This window comes from Neurospora tetraspora (genome assembly GCF_033439725.1).
Source record: "Neurospora tetraspora strain CBS 560.94 chromosome Unknown B0H65scaffold_1, whole genome shotgun sequence".
NCBI lineage: Eukaryota > Fungi > Ascomycota > Sordariomycetes > Sordariales > Sordariaceae > Neurospora > Neurospora tetraspora.
Window position 1 is genome coordinate 4,477,967 of NW_026944383.1, and position 21,879 is coordinate 4,499,845.

At 49.4% G+C, this 21,879-nt stretch overlaps 6 protein-coding genes across 6 annotated transcripts; 2 read left to right on the forward strand and 4 right to left on the reverse strand.

Annotated features, from left to right (window-relative positions):
- The first annotated feature begins 3,548 nt into the window (after nucleotides 1-3,548).
- Nucleotides 3,549-5,908, forward strand: B0H65DRAFT_41125 (putative phytoene dehydrogenase AL-1). Its single transcript, XM_062823837.1, has 4 exons — nucleotides 3,549-3,665; nucleotides 3,715-3,840; nucleotides 3,918-4,984; nucleotides 5,055-5,908. Exons 2-4 carry the CDS (start codon nucleotides 3,801-3,803, stop codon nucleotides 5,733-5,735), a joined length of 1,788 nt encoding a protein of 595 aa, XP_062686631.1. The 5' UTR covers nucleotides 3,549-3,665; nucleotides 3,715-3,800; the 3' UTR covers nucleotides 5,736-5,908.
- A 314-nt stretch (nucleotides 5,909-6,222) lies between these two features.
- Nucleotides 6,223-9,296, reverse strand: B0H65DRAFT_41108 (uncharacterized protein). Its single transcript, XM_062823836.1, has 7 exons — nucleotides 8,998-9,296; nucleotides 8,872-8,925; nucleotides 8,168-8,786; nucleotides 7,918-8,108; nucleotides 7,074-7,860; nucleotides 6,863-7,012; nucleotides 6,223-6,794 (listed from the first exon to the last, which is right to left on the reverse strand). Exons 1-7 carry the CDS (start codon nucleotides 9,142-9,144, stop codon nucleotides 6,511-6,513), a joined length of 2,232 nt encoding a protein of 743 aa, XP_062686632.1. The 5' UTR covers nucleotides 9,145-9,296; the 3' UTR covers nucleotides 6,223-6,510.
- Nucleotides 9,297-10,732: 1,436 nt separating this feature from the next.
- Nucleotides 10,733-12,503, reverse strand: B0H65DRAFT_41229 (aspartate-semialdehyde dehydrogenase). The gene is made up of 4 exons (XM_062823844.1): nucleotides 12,360-12,503; nucleotides 11,198-12,190; nucleotides 11,071-11,139; nucleotides 10,733-10,903 (listed from the first exon to the last, which is right to left on the reverse strand). The coding sequence occupies exons 1-3, from the start codon at nucleotides 12,385-12,387 to the stop codon at nucleotides 11,072-11,074; spliced, it is 1,089 nt and encodes a 362-aa protein (XP_062686633.1). The 5' UTR covers nucleotides 12,388-12,503; the 3' UTR covers nucleotides 10,733-10,903; nucleotide 11,071.
- A 1,733-nt stretch (nucleotides 12,504-14,236) lies between these two features.
- B0H65DRAFT_41209 (uncharacterized protein) lies at nucleotides 14,237-16,173 on the forward strand. The gene has a single exon (XM_062823842.1). The coding sequence runs from the start codon at nucleotides 14,704-14,706 to the stop codon at nucleotides 15,934-15,936; it is 1,233 nt and encodes a 410-aa protein (XP_062686634.1). The 5' UTR covers nucleotides 14,237-14,703; the 3' UTR covers nucleotides 15,937-16,173.
- A 2,178-nt stretch (nucleotides 16,174-18,351) lies between these two features.
- On the reverse strand, nucleotides 18,352-18,621 carry B0H65DRAFT_400196 (uncharacterized protein; the record flags this gene model as incomplete). Its single annotated transcript, XM_062823782.1, has 1 exon — nucleotides 18,352-18,621. A coding segment is annotated over one exon (270 nt), but the record flags the coding sequence as incomplete, so codon positions are not given.
- B0H65DRAFT_41374 (uncharacterized protein) lies at nucleotides 18,546-20,650 on the reverse strand. Its single transcript, XM_062823863.1, has one exon. The coding sequence runs from the start codon at nucleotides 20,424-20,426 to the stop codon at nucleotides 18,699-18,701; it is 1,728 nt and encodes a 575-aa protein (XP_062686636.1). The 5' UTR covers nucleotides 20,427-20,650; the 3' UTR covers nucleotides 18,546-18,698.
- Between the last annotated feature and the right edge of the window lie 1,229 nt (nucleotides 20,651-21,879).

Genomic DNA, 21,879 nt, shown 5'->3' on the forward strand with positions numbered 1-21,879 from the left:
TTACTACTTATCGAATTGAGAAATTATTACGATAGCTAATACTTTAGTTAGCTATATTTAGATATTTAAATACTGATATAATATTAATATTACGATTGTTGAATATAATAATAAATTTATAAATAATAAAATTAAAGATAAATTCGCCTGGTATAATATAGTTTTCAAATTTTTTATTTCTAATATTTAAATATAAAATAGAGGGGTAGAACGTTTAAGGGCTATAATTAAAGAGAAATATTATGTAATATTATTAAGTTCAAAAATATTAAAAGATTTATAGTTAGAGATTATTTGTGCGGTTATTTATTTTATTAATTATTGCTTTTGTTATTATATAATTAGAAATCTCCTTTCGAACGATTCTATACCTATATTGCGAATTAATATAGTTAATAAGAATTACGTAGATTAAATTTGAATTACCTTCGAGTTTATGAGTATAAAGTATTTATTATAATATATGTTACTTAAAGGAAAGAATAAAGAGTTTAAAAATATAACTTAAAGGTATAGATCGGTTATTTTATTAGTTACTTAGTAATTTTAATCTGTTATATATAGAATCCATATATAAATTGGATCGTTTAGACTAGGGATGTGATATTCGATGAGGATATTATTTACTATTTAAATATTAAGAAGTTTAAAAACGATTTTAAAATTATTAGTAAGAAGTTCGCCGATTTATTTAATAAATTAGACGAGCCTACTAGTTAACTTTTGGGGGTATTTGAATTATCCTATATTGAAGGCTATATATTACTAAATAATATTAATGATAGTAATATCAAACCTCTCTTGTTAAATTTCTGTAATTAAAATTAGGAAGACTATTAAGAGAATTAAGAAGTTTTTTAAAATAAGAGTAATTAATTGTAGAAGGTATTAATTTAATAGTTTATTAACGATAAAATATTTATTAAATATATTATAGGTTTATACCCATCGGTTTTATTTATTCCGTTAATTGTATTTTTTGCCGGCTTTTATTAATTAAGTAATCGATTAGTACGTTTATTATTAAGAATTATAGGAAGTTGCTTTTAAAGTTAGTAAATTAATTTAATTAATAACTGAAATAAATGAGAAGATAATTATTAAGGCGGAAGTCGAATGGTTAATTATAAAATATAATCGTTTTAATAAGGTATATTAACGTAATCTCCCCTTAGTATTTAAAAAGTATTACGATTTTAATAACTATGTATTTAGCTAATAATTTAAAGAAGTAGAGGAAGCTTACTTTAAGAGTTATAAAGATATAAAGATGTAGATGGAGGTAGATAAGAATATCCTCTATTTTAAACGTAAGTAAATTTTTAATTATATATAGGTTTATACCTATAAGTTCAATAAGAATAGGATATTTAATAAAGTAAAAGTAAGGTTCGTTATAAGGGGTAATTAGTAGAAAAAGATAAAAATTAATATACATACGTTTACCTTTACGAGTTAATTATTGTATTATTATTACTCTCGCTATTCGCTTTCATTTTGAATTTATTTAATATGATGTAATTAGTACTTTTATAAATACTTACTCCGATAAGGAGATTTATATACATATATTATTAGGGTATTAAATACTAGGGAAGGTTCTTAAGTTTATTAAGGCTTTGTATAGTTTCCGACGAACTCTTTTACTATAGTAATGAGAATTGAACGGGGTATTTAAATTAATAGGATTTGAAGCGATTTTTGAAAACCCATATATTATAAAGAAAAACGGTATTTTTATACTATATTACATTAATAATATCGTTTTTACGTTTAATAAAAGTAAGATAGATAAAGTTAAGAAATATATAATAGAATTATAATTATAATATTACTTAATAGGAGGAGATGAATTCTAATAGTTTTTGAGTATTAAAATTATACGTAATTGAAATTAAGGAAAGATTTAATTATTTTAAGAAATATATATTAATGAAATTATTAAATTATTTAAATCTAATTATCGACTAATTTTAGTATTTATAGACTATAAAGAATTAGTTCCCTTCGAAAGTATTATTAGCTACGTAGAAATACGAGCGTACTAGATTAATGTAGGCTCTTTGCTATACGTAGTAATTAATATTCGATTAAATATTGTATTTTTATTAAATAAATTAGTTAAACATAATTATAATCCTAGCTTTACTTACTTAGCAGCGAGCGAGAAGGTTATATAGTATTTAAAAATAATAAAAATATGGGTATTTTGTTTTGGCGGGAGTAATAAATTCGAAATTGCTTTTAATAATTTATTTATTAATAATAAGAGTAATTCTGAAAGTTCCTAAGGATTTATAATTAAACTATATAGTAGTTTGATTCATTGAGGAGTAATTAAATAAATTGCGGTTGCTACGTTAACGATAGAAGTAGAATTATATATAATTGAGAAAGTAGTTAAAGAGACCCTTTTGTCAACCCGATTAATATTAGTATTAGGGGTGAATTTATTAGAGGATTCTATTCTTATTTAATATTATAATAATTAGTAAATTATTAGGGTATTTATAGAGGAGACGCTTACCTTTAGTATAAAGATGAGATATGTAGATATTTATAGATATTAATTAAGAGGAGAGACTTTTGAGAAAAAGACTCTCAATATTGAGTATTTGGAAATAAAGTTGATGTTAGTAGATGGATTGATAAAAGTATTAGGTATTTTAGAGTATAGGAGGTTTAGTGAGTTATTGGGGATAGTTGAGGTGTTACCGCGGGAAGATAGTGGAGGAGGAGATAATCCGGTATTAGGAGAAGTGGATTTTGATGATTTGGATAAAATATTAGGTTTAGAAATATAAAACGACGAGAGTAATATACAAATAGCTTTACTTTTGACTTTAAAGAGAAAAAAAGAGGTTTGTAAGTGAGGGGGTGTGTTAGATTTTAGGGTAGTATTTTGGTTAGATGTGGGCTAGATGCTAGAGTCCTAGCTACTTAATTTAATAGGTCTTGGCAAATATGGGTTACCCCCAGAACGCCCTATACTAGAGCGCTCGAGTTAGTCACACAGAACATATGGAATCAATCAATCTCCAGTAAATCATGTCCCCACTTTAATTAACTTCCACTTGTTGGGAGCGTTATGTCCGATTCAAAAGACGATTCTGGCGGCGATGACATCGTGCGAAGAGGGCATTGATCGGTTAACTTTGGTACCGATCCACGACCCTTTCTTCGCAAGACAGCAAAGATCGAACCACGCCGCCAAATGTACCAAATGGAGACTTTTGAGCATGTTATGCCGTCCCCGCTCGCTATCGTCGACCCACGGAACGGAAGGAATGCTTGCTGAATCGAATGGATGGGGAGGGGAGGAGGGGAAATATGGGCGCGGATGAGGGATGCAGTGCGGATGTGCCAGGAACAGCTTCCACTTGTGAGTCTTGTACGATGGGAGAAAGATCTAAATACAGACTGTGCGCATCATCACTTGTCTTAAAAAAAAGTTCTGTCTCGGGTTTGTTTCTCTCCGAACGGTTGGATCTGTACCTGTTGAAAGCTACTTGTGAGAAGCTCCTGCTCCTGCTCTTGCTACCAGCTTAGCTCTTTGCTTTTTTCTTTGTTGATCACCGCTCGGCGACCTTGCTCTTCGACTTTCTTGAAGCGAAACTTGCCTACCTTGAGGGGATCTCTCTGATCTTTTTTCTTTCTTACTTTTTGTTTTCTCCAACTCGGACGTCTGAGATTGTATACCCTCGGACTCTTCAGATTTTCTCGGGATCTTGCGCAGAGAGAAGGACAACTACGACAACTACGACAGGGTTCTAGAGAAGGAAACCCAGCACACAGACATCATGGCTGAGGTTCAAAGGCCACGGAGCGCCATTATTGTTGGTATGTTTCTCTATCTCGAGTTTGAACTCTTCATATTACTGTCAGAACATATGCTAACCTCCTCACCACACCAACAGGCGCAGGAGCGGGCGGTATCGCCATCGCAGCCCGTCTGGCCAAAGCCGGAGTAGACGTCACAGTCCTCGAAAAGAACGACTTCACAGGAGGTCGCTGCAGTCTCATCCACACAAAAGACGGCTACCGCTTCGACCAAGGTCCCTCACTCCTCCTCCTACCGGGTCTCTTCCGCGAGACGTTCGAAGACCTAGGCACCACCCTCGAGCAGGAAGGAGTCGAGCTCCTCCAATGTTTCCCCAACTACAACATCTGGTTCTCCGACGGCAAGCGCTTCTCGCCCACCACCGACACCGCCGCCATGAAGCTCGAGATCGAAAAGTGGGAAGGCCCCGACGGCTTCCGCCGCTACCTCTCGTGGCTCGCCGAGGGCCACCAGCACTACGAGACGAGCTTGCGACACGTCCTGCACCGCAACTTCAAGTCGATCGTCGAGCTGGCCGATCCCCGGCTTGTCATCCGCTTGCTCATGGCTCTTCACCCCTTTGAGAGCATTTGGCACCGCGCCGGCCGGTTCTTCAAGACGGACCGCATGCAGCGCGTGTTCACTTTCGCAACCATGTACATGGGCATGAGCCCGTTCGAGGCGCCGGCGACGTACAGTCTGCTTCAGTACTCGGAACTGGCCGAGGGCATCTGGTATCCGCGCGGAGGCTTCCACAAGGTGTTGGAGGCGCTGGTGAACATTGGACAGAGGATGGGCGTCAAGTATAGACTCGGCACGGGCGTGTCGAAGGTCCTCACGGACGGAGGCAAGAACGGAAAGAAGCCAAAGGCGACGGGTGTCCAGCTTGAGAACGGAGAGGTGCTCAATGCCGATCTGGTGGTGGTCAACGCCGACTTGGTGTATGCGTACAACAACCTCCTGCCGAAGGAGATTGGGGGTATCGAGCGGTACGCGAGCAAGCTTAACAACCGCAAGGCGTCGTGCAGTTCTATTTCCTTTTACTGGAGCTTGTCGGGCAAGGCGCCCGAGTTGGAGACGCACAACATTTTCCTGGCGGAGGAGTACAAGGAGTCCTTTGACGCCATCTTTGAGAGGCAGGCCCTGCCTGACGATCCCAGCTTCGTAAGTAGTTCCCCTTTCCCCCCTCTCCGTTCAGTCCGTCCACCCTCTAACCTCACCTTACCCCAACCAGTACATCCACGTCCCCTCCCGCGTCGACCCCTCGGCCGCCCCTCCCAACCGCGACGCCATCATCGCCCTCGTCCCCGTCGGCCACCTGCTCCAAAACGGCCAACCAGAGCACGACTGGCCCTCTCTAATCTCCAAAGCCCGCACCGCCGTCCTCGCCACCATCGAAGCCCGCACCGGCTGCTCTCTCTCCCCCCTTATAACCGACGAAATCATCAACACCCCCTACACCTGGGAAACCAAGTTCAACCTCAGCAAGGGCGCCATCCTCGGCCTGGCGCACGACTTCTTCAACGTGCTCGCCTTCCGTCCCCGCACCAAGGCTAAGGGACTCGATAACGCTTACTTTGTCGGCGCTAGCACACACCCCGGAACGGGCGTGCCGATTGTGCTGGCGGGAGCGAAGATTACTGCTGAGCAGATCCTTGAGGAGACGTTCCCTAGGGACACAAAGGCGCCGTGGACGACGAATGAAGAGAGGAATAGTGGGCGGATGAGGAGGGAGATGGATGAGAGGATTATGAAGGAGGGGGTGATTACGAGGGTTAATGGTAATAAGCCGGGAAGGAGAGGGAGTGATGCTTTTGAGGGCGCGATGGAGGTGGTTAATCTCTTGTGGCAGAGGTTGGTGCCGTTGTTGGTGGCGCTGGCGGGGGTGGTGTATTTCTTGTTGTTTGTGCGGTAGGTTCTGCTATGGGTTGATGGATTTCACTTTTTGATGAGCGAGCGATTGGACTTTTGGGTTTTGGTTTTAGTCTTGATGATTTTCTTGGGTAGGGATAGTTTACTTGGGTATGAATGATTCCGTATATAAAGTCTTGGGGGTACATAGTTGTGTTTGATTGGAATGGAATGAATCTCAACTTTACACTTCTCTCCCTCATTTCCAATCTGTGTTATCAACTCCATGGTCGACACTGTTGACTTCGTCGAATTCAAGTGGGAAGACAGTACAGACTTCCCTCGCTCCCGTCATCGGTCGTCGGGTTATACGAGTACCTACTAGAAGTAGACTAGCAACTTGTGATGAATGCAACAACATTTGATTATTCTCCCTTCTTTCTTTCTGTCGTCTCTCTTTCTCTCAATCTTGCCCTGCTCGTTCACTGTTTCCACCTGCCTTGAACCATGCAATTCCCAATTCCCAATGTCCATCCATCCAACCAGCCAACCAAACTCATTTCAAAGAAGGGTTTATTACAGAAGCAAAACTAGTAAGCAACGCAACTCAAACCATACTCACTCTTTCGTTCTCTCTGTAAATCCCAGCAGCTGACAGTCAGGGGACGTTACTCTGAACATGGACGCAATTCAGTGAGGTCCCCTCCTAGCCGCTGAAACCAATGCTGATAAGACAAGACTTTTTGTTCTTTCCCACTACTCATCCAATACTCTCCAGCACATCAAAACTTTACCTCAGTTCCGCTCCAGGCCAGCTCCGTTGGGACAGGCACACATAATCAGTCATCATCATCAAAGATCTGATACGTATTTTGCAAAATGGTATCCACCACGCGAACCTGCCACCCGGCATCGGCAATGTTGGCGCCGGGACCCGCGGTGCCCATCAGCGTCGGCCCAAAGACGATGGCCAGGTTCTGCGAGCTCATCCGGTTGACGCTCGAGTTGTCGATGACGCGGTGCAGGTGCAGAGTCAAGGCGCGGAGGGTGGCGTAGTTGGGATCGGGAAGGCTGTTGATGATGGCGTGGAGGGAGTCACGGCGGACTGTTTCGTCTTCGTTTTCTATGGAGGGGGGTGAGTTGTTAGTTTGACGTAACTTTACTGATGAAGAGAGGGGGGAGAATGCTTACTGGCTGCCTCGATAAACGACGCGTAGTGCTCCTTAGTCAACAACGGGTCGGGAAGATCGCGGAAGAATTGTTTCAACAGGCCAGCTACACTGTTGACGTCGTGGAAGAAGTTCTCGGGGTTGCGGAAGTCGAGATTGCTGGAGCCAGAATCTGCAGGTTTCTCGTTAGCCTTGGGTCAATATCAGACAAAGGGTTAGGCTGAATGTCTTACCTGTGTCAAAGAGAGTCTTGAGCTTGTTCACATGAGGTACGGAGCCAGAAAGTCGGTAGATGCCTTCGAGGCCAAGGCCGAAGAGATCCACAGCCTGAATACATTGGTAAACAACCATAGGAACAGCCAGCCCATCTCTCTCGTATAACCTGGACAACGACATGCCAAAGACTTGCCGCGTAGGCTGAGCCATGGGCGGCGTCGACTGTCTTCCCTGTGCAGGACCGGCAGGATATCCCTGTTGGCTTGGATATGCTAGCGGCGCTGGGGATTGCGGAGGAGGTTGACTGAACGGCGGTTGTTGGGGTGTTTGTTGTGGTGGCGGCTGAGATGGCTGTTGCGGTGGTTGTTGGGTTGTCGATGGTGGTGATTGAGGCTGGGAATATTGGAATGGTAGCTCTCCCAGTTGTGGAGGGCCCGAGGACGAGATCGATCCGATGGCGCCATTGTATCTGGAGCTTGCGGCCTGTGCCTGTTGGGTCGCCGCACCCCGAGAATCACCATACTGAGGGTTGAAAGGGGTGCTCATCTGACTAAGGATGTTCCCATGGCTAAAGCTACGTTCGTGCGAAGGCTGTGATTCGGACTGTTGAGTAGCTGGGATCATCGGAATCGAGGAAGAGCTCTGGCCATAGTGATGACCCAGAGGCGCAGTGGGAGTATCGTTCAAAGGCCCCGTCCTCGAGTTCATCGACCCATAGTCTCGGGAATGCGTGGGTGCCGTCGGTTGACTGCCACCCGGTGGCACATACGGAGTTGTAGTAGTGCGATTTGCCGGGTCCAGGAGCTAGCAGGGGGTTAGGCTCGATGACCATGGCATTATCAGAAGATTTATACGACTTACAGCGTTCTTTTCATATTTGGGCTCCCCTGTCCTCGGAGGTAGTCGCGGATACTGGCCGAGGAGATACGTATCCAGGTCTTTGTCATTATCGATCGCCTGTACACACTCGCGCAAACTGCGTGCTTCCGGTCCATGTTTCAGAGGGCTAATACTCAAGCCGTTACTAAGCAAGAGCTTCTCATTAAAGGACGCTGCCCGTCTCATCATCAGCATCAAGCCTTGGGAAGAGAATCAATGCCAAAGCACTTACCGAACTTTTGCATTTGCAAGACAACACCTGCGTCACACTCTCTAACAATCTCTTGAAGAGCCTTGATGGTATCCGGCCGTATCTTGTTGAGCAGCTCTCCACGTTCCGTCTGTACGGTGTTGACCTTGGCCTGGTAATCCTGATCGGCGGCCTGGGCCTTTCGTAAGAGGTCTTCTTCATGCTGGGCAGCTGACTTGGGACCCTTGAAGCCGAACATTTTGCCTTTTTGTTGACCAGTGGTGTCGCCGGTGCGGGCTCGGTCGTACTCCTCGGCTAAGGCATCGTACTTGGACTTGGACTTGCGCATAGCAGCCTCGAGGTCGGCCACTCGTTGCTCGGCCGTCAGTCCGCTTTGCTTCCATCCTTTCCTGGATTTCTCGGCAATCCCTGCAAGCTCCAATAGGTCCTCGTGCATCTGGTGGAGGGACATGGCGAACTGGGTCCCGTTTTCGGCCATGCGCTCGTGGATCGTCATCATGTCTTCATAGGCTTTGGCGAATGTTCCGCCCCTGTGTTCCGAGCGGGACGAGCTCTCGTGAGATGCTTTGCAGAGTTTTCTGAGGCCGTTCGCATGTTCGTCTTCGAGTACTGAACGCTTTTTCAGGAAGGTCGCGAATTCCTATACGGAAATCCTATTAGATTGCTGTGTCTAACCCAATTGGTGATGATTCGGTCGTCGTAGTTGGAATTCGAGGGGTTCGTACCTTTGCGGACGCGATGCTCTGTTTCAATCGGTTGAGCATCGTCGCGATACCAATCTGTTCTCGGAAATCCCCAGGTTAGCAACTGAATCGGCGTCAAGAAAAGTGACTCGCCCGGTCTGAACGGACCTCTGAAGAAAGCACATCTTGAACATGCGACTTGGTCTCATCGTTAGGTGTTGGTGCTGTAGGCGGCGCAGGCGCTGCTGCTGTCACCGGGCTGCCACTGTCTGGTGTCGGTGATGTTGCTGGCGCAGACGCATCTCCTAGAGACATTGCGAATATGAGGCAACTCGGGGTGTGTTGGGTCGCTGGGCACAGATTCGGTGGTGATGGGAGTGGCGTGTCTTTGTCGAGGAGGAGACGCCAAAATGCTAATCGCGAGTAACTTTTTCTGTTATGTTGGACAAGATGCAAGAGTCGCGCGTTCAGGGTCGGGGTCGTGGTCGGGGTCTTCAGTTGGTCAGGTCGGGGTCAGGAGGAGTACGGAGGGATCATGAGCCCGGGTTAAGCCAAGATGCCGTCGTTGGCCTGACAGTTGGAGGGTAGGTGAGTGTTGGGGTGATGGGGTTGCTGCACCTCATTTAATTCCACTTCTCCAGAATCCACACTGGAACCACTTCCAGGCTAGGCGGCAGGGGAAGCTCACAAGGTTCGGACAGGGACAGGACCGCCTGAGCTGCAGGTGCAACGGTGCACTGTCAAGCTGTTGCTGCTTCATCTTTAGTGGGCTCCACTACTATCAATGACGCCCCACCTCGCGTGCCGTTAACGTGCCGTGAACGTGCCGCTGCTAGGATGAAGTCAAGCTTCCATTTCAACCCTTCAACTCCCAACGAGCCAACTTCACTTTGTCAACAGAAGCACCACAGGTGTGCTACACCCAACTTGTCGAGTCGCCACCACAACAGTCTTGATACTCGATGTTTGACAGAGAACGTCCTGTTGGTGCGCATCTTTCACAACATGGGTCGGTAGCGAGGGATCTTTGTCCTTCCGCTCCATTCAACGGCACCTTATCACGACGGAAAAGAAAGACGAAACGAAATCGGGCACCATCCTTGATACATACCAAAGGTAAAGGGCAGCAGCGCATAAGGTCGCACGGTTTCAGCATGCTTCGTCCCTACCAATATGGTGCTTGGGTCGAGGACTGCCTGAGCGCGACGGGAGGAAGGCCCAAGTGATGGGCGGACCAACGATCTTTTATATCGACGACGGCAGACCATCTACACCCGGCCTTACCATACAACTTAAGGGCTTACTTTCTGGTACCCTTGACGGCGATCAATCACCCCCCGCGAAATGTACTTCGAAATCCAACCCTTCATCCCTTGCTTCACGGCGACACCCGTTATATCGATGGCCGGTTTGGCGTATCCTTGGCCTTGGCGTCGAACAGACGGTCTGCTCCGTGATAGAGAATCTCACATCGACTGGTCGTTGGATGATATCCTCCCAAAACATAGCTACCTCGAGAGCTATATGGCAACCCGACTGGTCTAGCTCCCGGCAACCGCTCGAAACCAGAAGTATTGAAAAGCTTCCATGCTCCATGGATCGAGTTTTTCTCTGCTGCTCGATCTCAGCATCTAAAACACCACGACTCGGTCTCGTCTTTCCCGCCTCCTTCTGTTCCACAACGTCGAAGAAGGCGAGTCCCATGACGATAGTGTTCCTGCGCATCGTCTAGCTAAGACTCCAACGTCTGCAAGAGACCGTGAATTGGCATTCCCCTGCATCGTGAGGCAAAAGCAAGCCAAGACATGGCCTTTGCCATGCCCATACAACAGACGTTGGGGGTGTCAACAGTTCGATGAAAGCTTCTCCCGCCATTCAACAAGACGGGCTGCTGCATCAAGCATGCCTCTCTGGACGGACAACATGCGATAGACGCATGGCAGCAGGCGGGTACTTGCATTCGTTCGATTCTCATAGACGAGACCATAGAACGGATTAGACTTTCCGGTGTGTCTCGCACTCTAACCGCACGACACCGGATGGGAGGGAGAAAGAAGCGCGGAAAGATGAATTTCTAGACTTTTGGTTCGTAAGTTAAGCTCGCATCAAGACTCCATGCCAAGTTCACCCATGAGAACTCCAAAAAAGAAACCGAATGCATCTGTATCATTTTGATACTCTCACAGCAGCAACCCCATATATGGTATTTTTCTTCCAAAATTATAAAACAGCCCGCCTAACCTTAGATGAGGCCCTTGAAGATGGCAGCCTCAGCGTTAAGGATGGAGGAACCAGCAGCTCCAATAACAGCTACAAATAGGTATTAGCGCAGGATCTCGAGAGGCGTTCGGGGCACAAGGCAACTTACTGTTGTGGCTCAATGCAACAAACTTGATATCGAAGATGCCGCTCTCATCCTCTCTGACGCGGCCAACGCTGACAGTGTATCCCTTGCAGAGATCACGGTCAAGACGGGGCTGGGGCCTGTCGGCCTCGTCAAAGACCTTGATAGGGGGCTCGGGGGCCGAGGGGCATCCCAGCTTCTGGGCATCAGAAACATAGCTGCGCAAGGCCTCCTTGACCTCCTCGGCGGACGGGGACGGGCGCTGGGCGAAGCGCAGCGACACGCAGGCGGTGTGGCCGTCCAAGACAGGAACACGGTTGCAGGCTGCCGACACCCGGAGCTGCTTCTGGTCCTCAAAGGCAGTGGCGTCGGCGTTGAGAGAACCCAGGATCTTCTGGGCCTCGGTCTCCAGCTTGTCCTCCTCGCCCGAAATGAAGGGCACAACATTGTCAATGATGTCCATGCTGCTGACACCGGGGTATCCAGCACCCGAGACAGCCTGCATGGTGACGACGGATACGGTATCGATCTTGCCGAAGCGCGCCTGGAGGGCGGCAAAGGGGGCGACGAGGCCAATGACGGCGCAGTTGCTGTTGCATACCAGGAAGCCCTTGTCGAGGCCGAGGGTCTTGCGCTGGTGGGGGATCAGGTCGAGATGGTTGAGGTTGACGGTCGGGACGACGAGGGGCACGAGGGGGTCGCGTCTGTAGTTCTTTGCGTTGGAGAAGACGGCAATGTTGGCGTGCTGGAACTCCTTCTCGACGTCGCCGGCGACATCGCTGTCGAGACCGCTGAAGACGATGTCGCAGTCGGCGAACTCGCTGGCCTTGCACTCGCGGACGACTAGGTCACCGAACTCGGGGGAGATGGGGGTGGATTGCTTCCAGCGGACGGCATCGCGGTACTGCTTGCCAGCGGAACGGGAGGAGGCGCCGACGGCGACGAGCTTCAGGACGGGGTGGTTCTGGAGCAGCAGGATGAAGCGCTGGCCGACGGAGCCGGTGCAGCCCAAGACACCTGCGGGACGTCATGGGAACGGTTAGTGCTCGGGCCGGTACAGTATTATTTCGCGTGTAAATCGGAGAAGTTGGCATGGATCCGCCCGGTCTGGAGACGGGGACACATGCTGAACACATGCTGAAGTGTCCCTGAGGAACCTAAAAGGTGGGGTGTCGCAGAGACTCACCAACGTTTCTGGTAGGAAATTGAGACATGATGACGAGCTGTGCTGGGAAACTAAGACGACAATGTGATTCAAAAGAAATGGATCAAGCAAACAGAACAGGAAAGTTCTTGGGCAGGAAAATGGTTCAGATAGGAAGGTGAGTCAATGGCGCTCTTCACTTTCTTCCCAGACAAGAGGTGGGATCTGCTCCGCAACTTTTTCTCTCGTGTTGCCTCTCACAAATGAGTCGCCATCGGCTCGGCGCCCCGCCACAGGGTTCCCTCAACACTCCGGCGATCGGAGCTGTGATGCACTTGTGTGGGGCCAGACACGGGGAGCTCCAAGCGTGGAACTTGGGGGACTTGTCCAGCACACTTTGTCCCTGAAAACAGCGTCCGTGTCCATCAGGGTCGAATGGTCGCAAGACAGGGTGTTCCCAGGGCCGCGTCTTAGCTCCAACGTGGTCTGGTCCGACTTTGGAGCATTGGTGGAGGCGACCCTGTCCCACTCCGGGAGTACTTGCAGGGAGTACCTCTCCTCTGTACCGGTACAGTACGGTACGTATCGCCGGACCGTAGGGCTGGAACCCGTCCACATGCTCCATTTTTACAGGTCACGGACTGTTCCGTTCCTGTTCCCCTCATTCTTACTCCTCGCCACTGTTTGAGTTTCCCCTGATCTTCATCTCAACATCAACATCCGGTTCAGGAGCGTCGAGTCGCACATCGTTCGTGCAGTACGCCGCCGCACATACAGCTTCACCACAGCAACAACCTTTTCTGTGTTGCTCGCTTTCTGGAAAGTGTGCTGCATCTGTTCGACGTTGCACACAAGGCTTGGCCGTTACCATGACCGGCTTTAACACGACGTCTTTTACAGGTCAGCAGCGCTGCCCACAATAGAAACGACGGGAGAAAGAAAGCACAACATCAACGTCCCCCGTCGTGATCATAACCCAACCACGCTTGGGCAAGGGCTTTATACAGGCATTCCTTGTGATCTCACGACAGCGTTATTGTCAAGCCGCCCTCCCCTCTCGAGCCGCGTCAGTGTCCGCTCCAGATTCAGCACAGCACCCGCAGCCAACGATCGTCTTCTGGTGGCTTACCAGATGTGGATAGGGAAAAACATTGGCCTCGAATTGGGCCCCAGGTTGTTGGGATATTTCCCCACCACGATACGTACGGGATCTCCCATGCTTGTCATCCAGCCCTACGTACCCTATCTTTTGCCTGGTCGAGCGGTGAACAAGCCGACTGAGAGCTCAAAGAAATACGACGGCTGCCTTACCAGGTCACCACCCTTGAAGAAACACCAACTTGGCACGTTGCCATGTCGCCTTCACTCTACGTCCGAAGTATGGGCATGGGATCATATTGATGCTCTTTGTTTGTTCAACAGACGAGTGTCACGGAGACTATCTGATCACTGAAATCCCCCCGTCAAGCGATCAAGTACCACCTCTTCATCGCACCATGTCTAGAGATCATGTCCACGATGCTTGTCCCATTGGGAACAGATGCAGTCTTGGCAGTTCCCAATACTCCAACCATTGGATAAAGCCCAGTGACGCAACCCCTTCTATAAATGAAGGGAAGCGAGCGGACGACAGCTGCCACTGACATTGTCATGTAACGCGCCTCGACGCCTTGTTGGACCAATGTTGGGAGGATGGCTTGACATGGCGCAAATACTAGTTAGCCGCTTGGCTGAAAAGAGCCAGATGATCTTTCCCCTCTCTTCAGCTTTGCCCACCGTTTTATTTGTGATAAAAGTTATCACTTTTGCTCTTCATCACCAGGTCACAAGAACTGACAGCCACTTCCTGTTCTTCATCCCCTCTTTCCGACTCAAGTCATTGTAATTTCTAGTCAGGGTGGAGCTTTTCGCATTAAAATCTTGTCTGCTTACTCGTGCCAAGTTCTCATCTTTTCTTCCCTTTTTCTCTCTTGACTTTCTTCACCACATCAATCACTGAGCTGAAAGAAACTCAATTCGACGCCGTCGCTCCTCAGCTCTTCAGCCACTTTTATCGATCATAAGCTTTAAGCACTCTAATTGCCTCGGTTGTCAACGACCGTTGATCCATGAAGATCACTTACATAGCTTCCACCCCACTACTACATTACCCACAAAATAACAGACCACGAGGGATCGGATCTAAACCTTATCTGGTTTGCGCAAGGAACTTGCTTGGATGACTTGATTCCGAGGTTCTCGGTAGATTGGCGTTATAAAACAAGACCTTTTCTCAGCGTTTTCAAACAATTGGGCAACCGTATTTGCCATCCAAGTTTGTCTCTTCACCAACTTCCAGGTTGAACGCCATTACCTACCACCAAAGCTTGACGAGAAGCCCACAATTATGGACAACTCAATAACAACAGACGACCTCTCTTGGTCAATCGTCGACACTATCAAACAATCACCACCCATCGATGTCACAGCTCCTTACGACACCAAGTCTCTCGCCGGCAAGACCATCCTAATCACCGGCGGGGCATCCGGCTTCGGTGCCGCCTTCGCCCGCAAGTGGGCCAAACACGGCTCCCACATCATCATCGGCGACGTGAACGACTCCGCCGGCGAGGAGCTCATCGCCGAGCTCTGCTCCCTCCCCGGCTCCTCCAAGCACCACTACTACCAGCACTGCGACGTGACCAAATGGGAAGACCAAGTCTCCCTCTTCAAGATGGCCGCCCGCGCCAGTCCCACCCGCGGCATCGACGCCGTCGTAGCCGGCGCCGGCATCAGCGAGCAAGGGGACGTAGCCTCGGGCGCCCCGGGCGTCTTCGACAACCCCTCCGGTCTCGACTCCGACGACAGCATCCCACCCCCACCACCGCCCTTAAACGTCCTCAACGTCAACCTGACAGGCGTCATGTACACCACCCACCTCGCTCTCTTCTGGCTTCCCCGCAACGGCGGCGTCTCCCGTCTTGACCTCGACAACCCCCCCTCCTCCCATCTCAGTGAAAATCAACCAATCCGCGACCGCCACCTCCTCCTCGTCTCCTCCATCGCCGGCCTCGCTCCCCTCCCCGGCCAAACGGAGTACACAGCCTCCAAGCACGGCGTGCTCGGCCTCTTCCGCTCCCTGAGGGCGACGTCCTGGACGAAAGGCATCCGGTGTAATGTTTTGTGTCCGTACTTTGTCGATACCCCCATTATCCCCTGGCGCGGACTGGCGCTCTTGGCGGGCGGGTCGAAGGCGGAGATTGAGGATGTGGTGGATGCGGCGACGAGGTTGATGGCTGATGAGGGGGTGGTGGGGAGGGGGTTGGTTATTGGGGGGCGGCAGAGGGTTGTGGGCGGGAGGGTGGTGGTTGTTGATGCTGGACATGCTGAGGGGGAAGGGGAAGGGAAAGGGGATGGAGGGGGGATTAGGAGTCCGCCTGGCGCGGTTTGGGAGGTGCATGCGCATGATTATGAGATGGTGGAGGTTTTCGTTTATAGGTTTGTCAAGATTTTGAATATGGTCAGGACCGTTAGGGGGTGGGTTGGGACGTTGAAAGATTTGTGGGGGATTTATTTGAGTAGGAGAGGAGGAGGAGGGGCGAAAGCGGCGAAGGCGAAGGCAAAGAATGTGGTGATGTAGGGGAAGTGATGATGACGATTTTCTTGTGGTAATGAATCTTGGATTCCATGGGCGGTACGGTTTTTTATGGCTAGTCGATCATGGTCACCGACACAGCACTTGGGATGGTTCGTTTTGCGTGTGATGATGAGTTGTGGGTTTCATGGACATGGCTAGATAGGTAGGAAATCTTCAGGATTCGGAGGATATTTATCTAGTCACTGATCTATTCTCTCCATGCATATAAGAGGCGGGCGGGCGGGCGGGGAAAAGCTCACGAAACTGGCCGATGAGGAGAGCGGACAAAAAGGATCGAGTGAGAAGAACAACATGAAGGAACACCATTTTTTTGGATTGTCCATATGTATGAAGGTTCCTGAAGTCTATAACGCATGGCTTAGCTAGCCAGATGCTAATGATACATAACTCGACTTGATGAAAATGATAATACGTGAAGTGGTGAACAGATATGGAATGAATGATATCAATTGGGGGTGTGTACTGACTGAGCTTAAAGGACGGCGCTCTGGTCATCTGGTAACTTCTCGTACCTTCCACCTACTCAATCATTGTCAACCTAATCTTCACCTGTAAAGGAAGGCACGATCTTGGTATGATGGACCAAGCAATTGCCGACTTGCCCGGCCGGGAAGGAGCATCTAATGGAGACTATTATTCCCCTCCTTCCCTATAACGGAATTGAAGAGATGGTGAGAAGCCAGTGAAAAGACGGGTGAATAATAGTATTGAAAGGAGAGAGGTAACTTAAGGTGAAGAGCGGATGAAGGAATAGAGAGGAATACAACTCAGTGGAAGCTCAACAAAATGTGAAGTGTCTTGAAACTAACAGTGAGGAGATCAAGTCAATTTAATGTGGGACTTCACCTCCTAGTGCGTTGTGTCTTGGAATTAATTACAGTAGCCTTTGGTGACAAATATCCAGATATCAACGTCTCTTCCCTACCGGTACAAGAAGGTCACAGACACTCTGCGCGCAACAAACCACTTAGTTAGCACATTGACCTTGAACCAATGGACATAAACGTGTCGGATAGCTATAGTCAGGGACGTTGAAGTCATCTGTTTGCCAATTCGCTAATTCCGCTATGACAAATATCCTGATATACAAAAAACCGACTAAAGATCATCAACACACTCAAATAGAACCAGAATAGAAATATCCGCAAACATGACATGACACCTCTACCATTCACGCCTCTGATAAATGAATTACAGTCGTCACAGGCCTCCATGATGCCCTGACTTCGTCTCCCGTCTGCTCCCTATCTCTCACTCTTGACATACGCATTTCTGACAGTAATGGTTTCCTTTGCAAGTGCAAACAACGTCATACAACGCTGTAGTAGAGACTCTGAAGACTAGAGAGAATGTGGAGAGCGGTATGATAACCACATTGACAGTATAGCAGAAGGGTGTGAATGAGGCAGGCGTCATGTCGAAGAAGAATAGATACTAGAACAAGCAATAAAGGATACAAAATATCCAACATAAAGTGCGGCTCCCTTCCATCCCGTCCTGAAGCACTGCCTTCCACAAAGGTTTCGTGGGGGTTCGGTGACACCCGGCTGAGGTTATCTTAATTGCTGTTGTGTTCGCGTGCCACCGGGACGATAAGCATAGGTGTTTGTTCGGTTGTCGGATGAAAGGAGGTTGCCGCAACTCTCGTTCAAAGAAGCGATGAAGAAGGAGTATAAACAATCATAGCGCCAAGAAGATAATATTCCATCCAAAACAAAAGTCAACGATAAGATATTTTATGCAAAAACATTTTCCTGTTTGATGTGTACAAGAGGTTTGGTATCATTTCATCCCATGTCCCCAAGTCTTTTGCCGTTAACCCCGGAGATGTGTTCAGCCCACTTTGTAGATGCGTACCCCATATATGATATGTGTGTAGTTTTCTTTCTCTTGTGCCATATGATGTCAAACGATCCGGGATTTAATTCCTTTCGCCGCGTATGAGGGCCGCCGTACATACACAAAGGTGGTTGAAATGATTGTTTTGGAAGACTGCACCATTGTGTGTATATTTTCTTGCACCGCAAGCCGCCTGCATATTCGAATGCCAGTGTGTTTGTATGTGTTGCGCGATATGCCACAAGCCAAATAACGATAACTCCTACGGACCTCTTGGGTCCATGTCGCCCATGCTCGTTTCTCTCCCTTGGATGCTGATGATAAACCGATCGTGACGCCGTAGGCCGATGCCAATCCCTAGACTCCACGCACGCTGGTGTGGCCACGAAAACAGCTCTTGAACCATGGTCGAAGGCCATGAGACGCTCGCCCTGAACAAAAGCCAAAAAGGAGACCGGGGAAGCATAAGGGGAATTCCGGCAAAAAGAGAATCCTCTACGACTCCAGCGTGTTGGGTGAAACGCAAAAGAAAAGAAAAAGAAAAATAACGACGTTAAATTAAGAGGGAAATCGTGTCCATGTCGAAAAACAACATTCATGTGTCCACACGCACCATGCGCCAATGCATGCCATGTCGAAGATGCCAGCCGTATGCAAGCCGTAACCACTGTGCCTCAAACATCGCCTACCAGCTCCAATCAACACCCCATGTCCATGCCGCTTTTCTTGTCCAATTGATCGGCGCGAGGCAGACAAGAAAAGATGTGTAAGTGCAGCAATAATCCAAAACGTGAAATATCCTTTGCTTGAAATACGCAGAAAAACAAGGACAACAGATCGGAAATAACGAAGAGATCTGAATATGCCATCCGGAGGGCAAGGGCGCCAGCTTCGTATGCGTATTATCATCTGCCCATCATGTATGCCGGGAATTGCGCCTGAGAGTTGCCGTTCAGTTGCGAAGAGCCGTTGAAGCTCGAAGCCCAGGGGTTCTGACTCGTGGGGAACGGGGGCGGGGTATACGGATTGTGTCCGTTGTTCAGCATGTTAGGCGACCCCGAGTACAGCGACCTGTTCATGCCCAAACCAGGAGGGGCAGACAATCCCGGAGGAGGTCCACTTGCGGTTGTGAAACCAGTGTTGGGACCGTGGGGGAAACCATTCATGCCGTTCATGGGTCCAGCGCCATTCTGGCCAGGCGCCTGACCCGTGCGAACTCCAAGGGGGTTCTTTGAGAAACTCAGTCGCATGCCGCCCTTACGGCTATTGCTGAGCGTATGACCATAGAGCTCATTTAGGGCCTTAGTGGCAAAAGAGACGTCCTCGAACTCGACAAAGCACATGGGTCCATTGTGCTTAGTCCTGTAACAAAGGCGCTTGTATCCCCGCACCTTGGAAAACACGGCCTTGAGCTCTTCTTCGGAGGTGTCGATGGGCAGATTGCCGACATAGAGGGTATTGCAAGGAGGGTTCATGTCCGCGGGGTTCGCGGGTGGGTGTTGCCGATACGGTTGAGCATGGGGCATCATTGGGACGGGGCCGCCCATCATGTTGGTAGGCGACATGGTAGCAGAATGCGCTCCCATGCCCGCCATGCTAGACTGGGAATAGTGCGACACTGACTGCGGCATAGTCGTGGGAACCGATGTGTTTAGCGACAAGTTTGCCATGCGCGTGATGGGAAGCTGAGATGAGGTGGACCGACGTTGCTGGGGACCGCCTTCAGCAAAGCCGCCAATTTCCTTGAGAATTTCGCCCGTTTCGTCATCGTCTGCGGAATCGTTGTTAATCAAGGTCTTGCCGGTCGCGCGACTACCGTCAGTAAGGTAGTTTCCGATGGGCGATTGAGCGGAGAAGAGGTTCTGGTAGTGCGCAGTGGCCTCGGGGCTGCCCAACTCGGTGGACCCGTACGTAGTATTAAGGGGCGGCGACATTCGGTCAAGAGATTGGAATGTGCCATTGAAGCGCGACACTTGTCTCGAGGAGGGCGCCGTCAGCGCTGTCGGCGAAGTGACTGCCGACGTCACAGCGGAGACAGATGTGTCAATCGAGAATCTGGTGCTCGAGACTGCGGAATCGGACTGAATAATCTCAACAATCATTTCGGCGTCGTTGGTCATGTTCGTCTTGCCGTTCAGGAGTTGCCTCGTCTCTTGCGCGCCCTCCAAGGTCTTGAATGTGAGAATCGCGGTGCGGAAACCAGCATCGTCCGACATGTCGGCGGGCAGTAGCTCGGCTTTGACGAGATCCTTGGAGAGGGCCATCATCAGGCGCAGCTGGTCTTCGGTAAAGTTGGCAGGCAACTTGCGGATGCGGGCGACCGAATAGGTCGGGGAGGGCGTCGCGGCGAACGGGGTTCCGACAGGCTTGGCAGCGTCGCGATCGAAGGGCTTGCCAGCTGTGTAGTAGCCGACCGGAGAGGTCATGCCTTGTCTATTGTTGAAGGCTTGCGCAGCCTGAGCGGCGGAAGGTCGCGGTAGGTAGGATGGGGCGGCCATTGTGTTGGTTGTCGCGGTGGACGACGAGAAGGGGCTCGCGCGGTTGGAGGCCAGAGAAGCGAAAGAGTTGGCGGACACGGTGACGGAGGAGGTTACGCCCGGAGCGTTCACGTTCTGACGACGATCCCCGTTCATGCCTCGCGGTGCGTTTGGTGCATGTACAGGTTGGAGTCGCTACAGATAGAACGGAGACGACTGGGGCGACGATCGGACGTGATTGATCGAATGGGCAACGAGCCGTCGGCAGGTTGGCAGTGGAGGAATTGGGTTCGCAGAGTGGATGCGACGGCGACTTTGTGGAGAGAAGGATGCCTGGTTACGTCGAGCGTGTCAGGTACCGTGCTGGAATTCAGTCCGTACGTATGCGTGCACCATCGAGACCACACCCTACTATTGTACGTGTGTGTTGTGACTCGCTCGCTTGAGAGATTGAAGGAAGTGCTGCTAGGTATTCGCGTGCACCAGTCGGCAGCAGGGGGCCCGGGATAGGTGGGCAGTAAGGATGAGGACAGGACAAAGAAAGCGTGGCAAGAAACAGGCGACGGGGCCGGGCCTGGGGTGTGGAATCAACCTTACCTGTAGGTTATTTACCAAGACGCGACAGGATACCCGGCCAAGGCGAGGGCTTTGTGTGAGGGTTCGTTGTTGTAAAGGTGATGACGATGAGGGGTGCACAGCCAGAATCTGTCTGCTTGTTGCTCGCTCTTGTAGTGGGCGGAAGTAACTGGTGGTTGTGGTTGTTTGGTGGCAGCTCGTTTCTCGTTGTGCTGAGTGGAAGAAAACGAATGCTGCCTCTGATGCCTGCGTGCAAAAAGGTACGAGGTAACGAGGTAACGTCCAAAGCGACAGGAATACAGCAGTTTGCTAGAGCGAGGATTAGATGGTGAATGAGTGGGTGTAAGTGTGCAGGTGGTGGGAGGGAGGGAGGGAAAAAAAAAGTTGGCCTGGGGTTGGAGGAGGAGGAAAGTTGAAAGTCTGGTAGTGGTGTGGGATGGGGGAGAGCTTTGTGGAGGATGGAAGTGACCTGTCGCAAATGGGCAAAAGGGGAGCGAACCGTCAGTCGGTTGTGTGTGTGCGAGTGCGGTGCGAGTGCGGGCGTCGACGAGACAGTTCCCGGGGTGTGGGTGGTGTCTGGGTGAGGCTGTGAGCGTACCAGGATGGCCAGGATGAGAACAGAAGGAAAAAGTGGAAGTGCAGGTGGAAGGGAAGGGGACGACGGGACTCCGGGTGTGGGCAGGCGCGATCTGGACCTGGACCCAAGGATTTTTCTAGGAGGTGAGCTTGTGGTTCGCTTTTGGCTTTTGGTGCTACGTACCTCTACTCTGTACGCGATTCTGATTGGTTCATTTGGGCAACTGACGCATCCTGCATTTAACTTTTTGGTCCCTCGGGGTCCCCACTTGTGACTCGATCGTTCAATGGGAAGCTTCCCAGATTGTACATAGTGTGCTTTTAGCTTTTCGGCCCCCCGCCCGCGGCTTACACCACCGGAGAGAACTGGGAGCTGCACTACAGTACAGGGAAAAATTAGTCAAAAAAGATGGATTGCGTGTTCAAGCTGTCGGAGCGCGCAAGGCTACTAACGGCA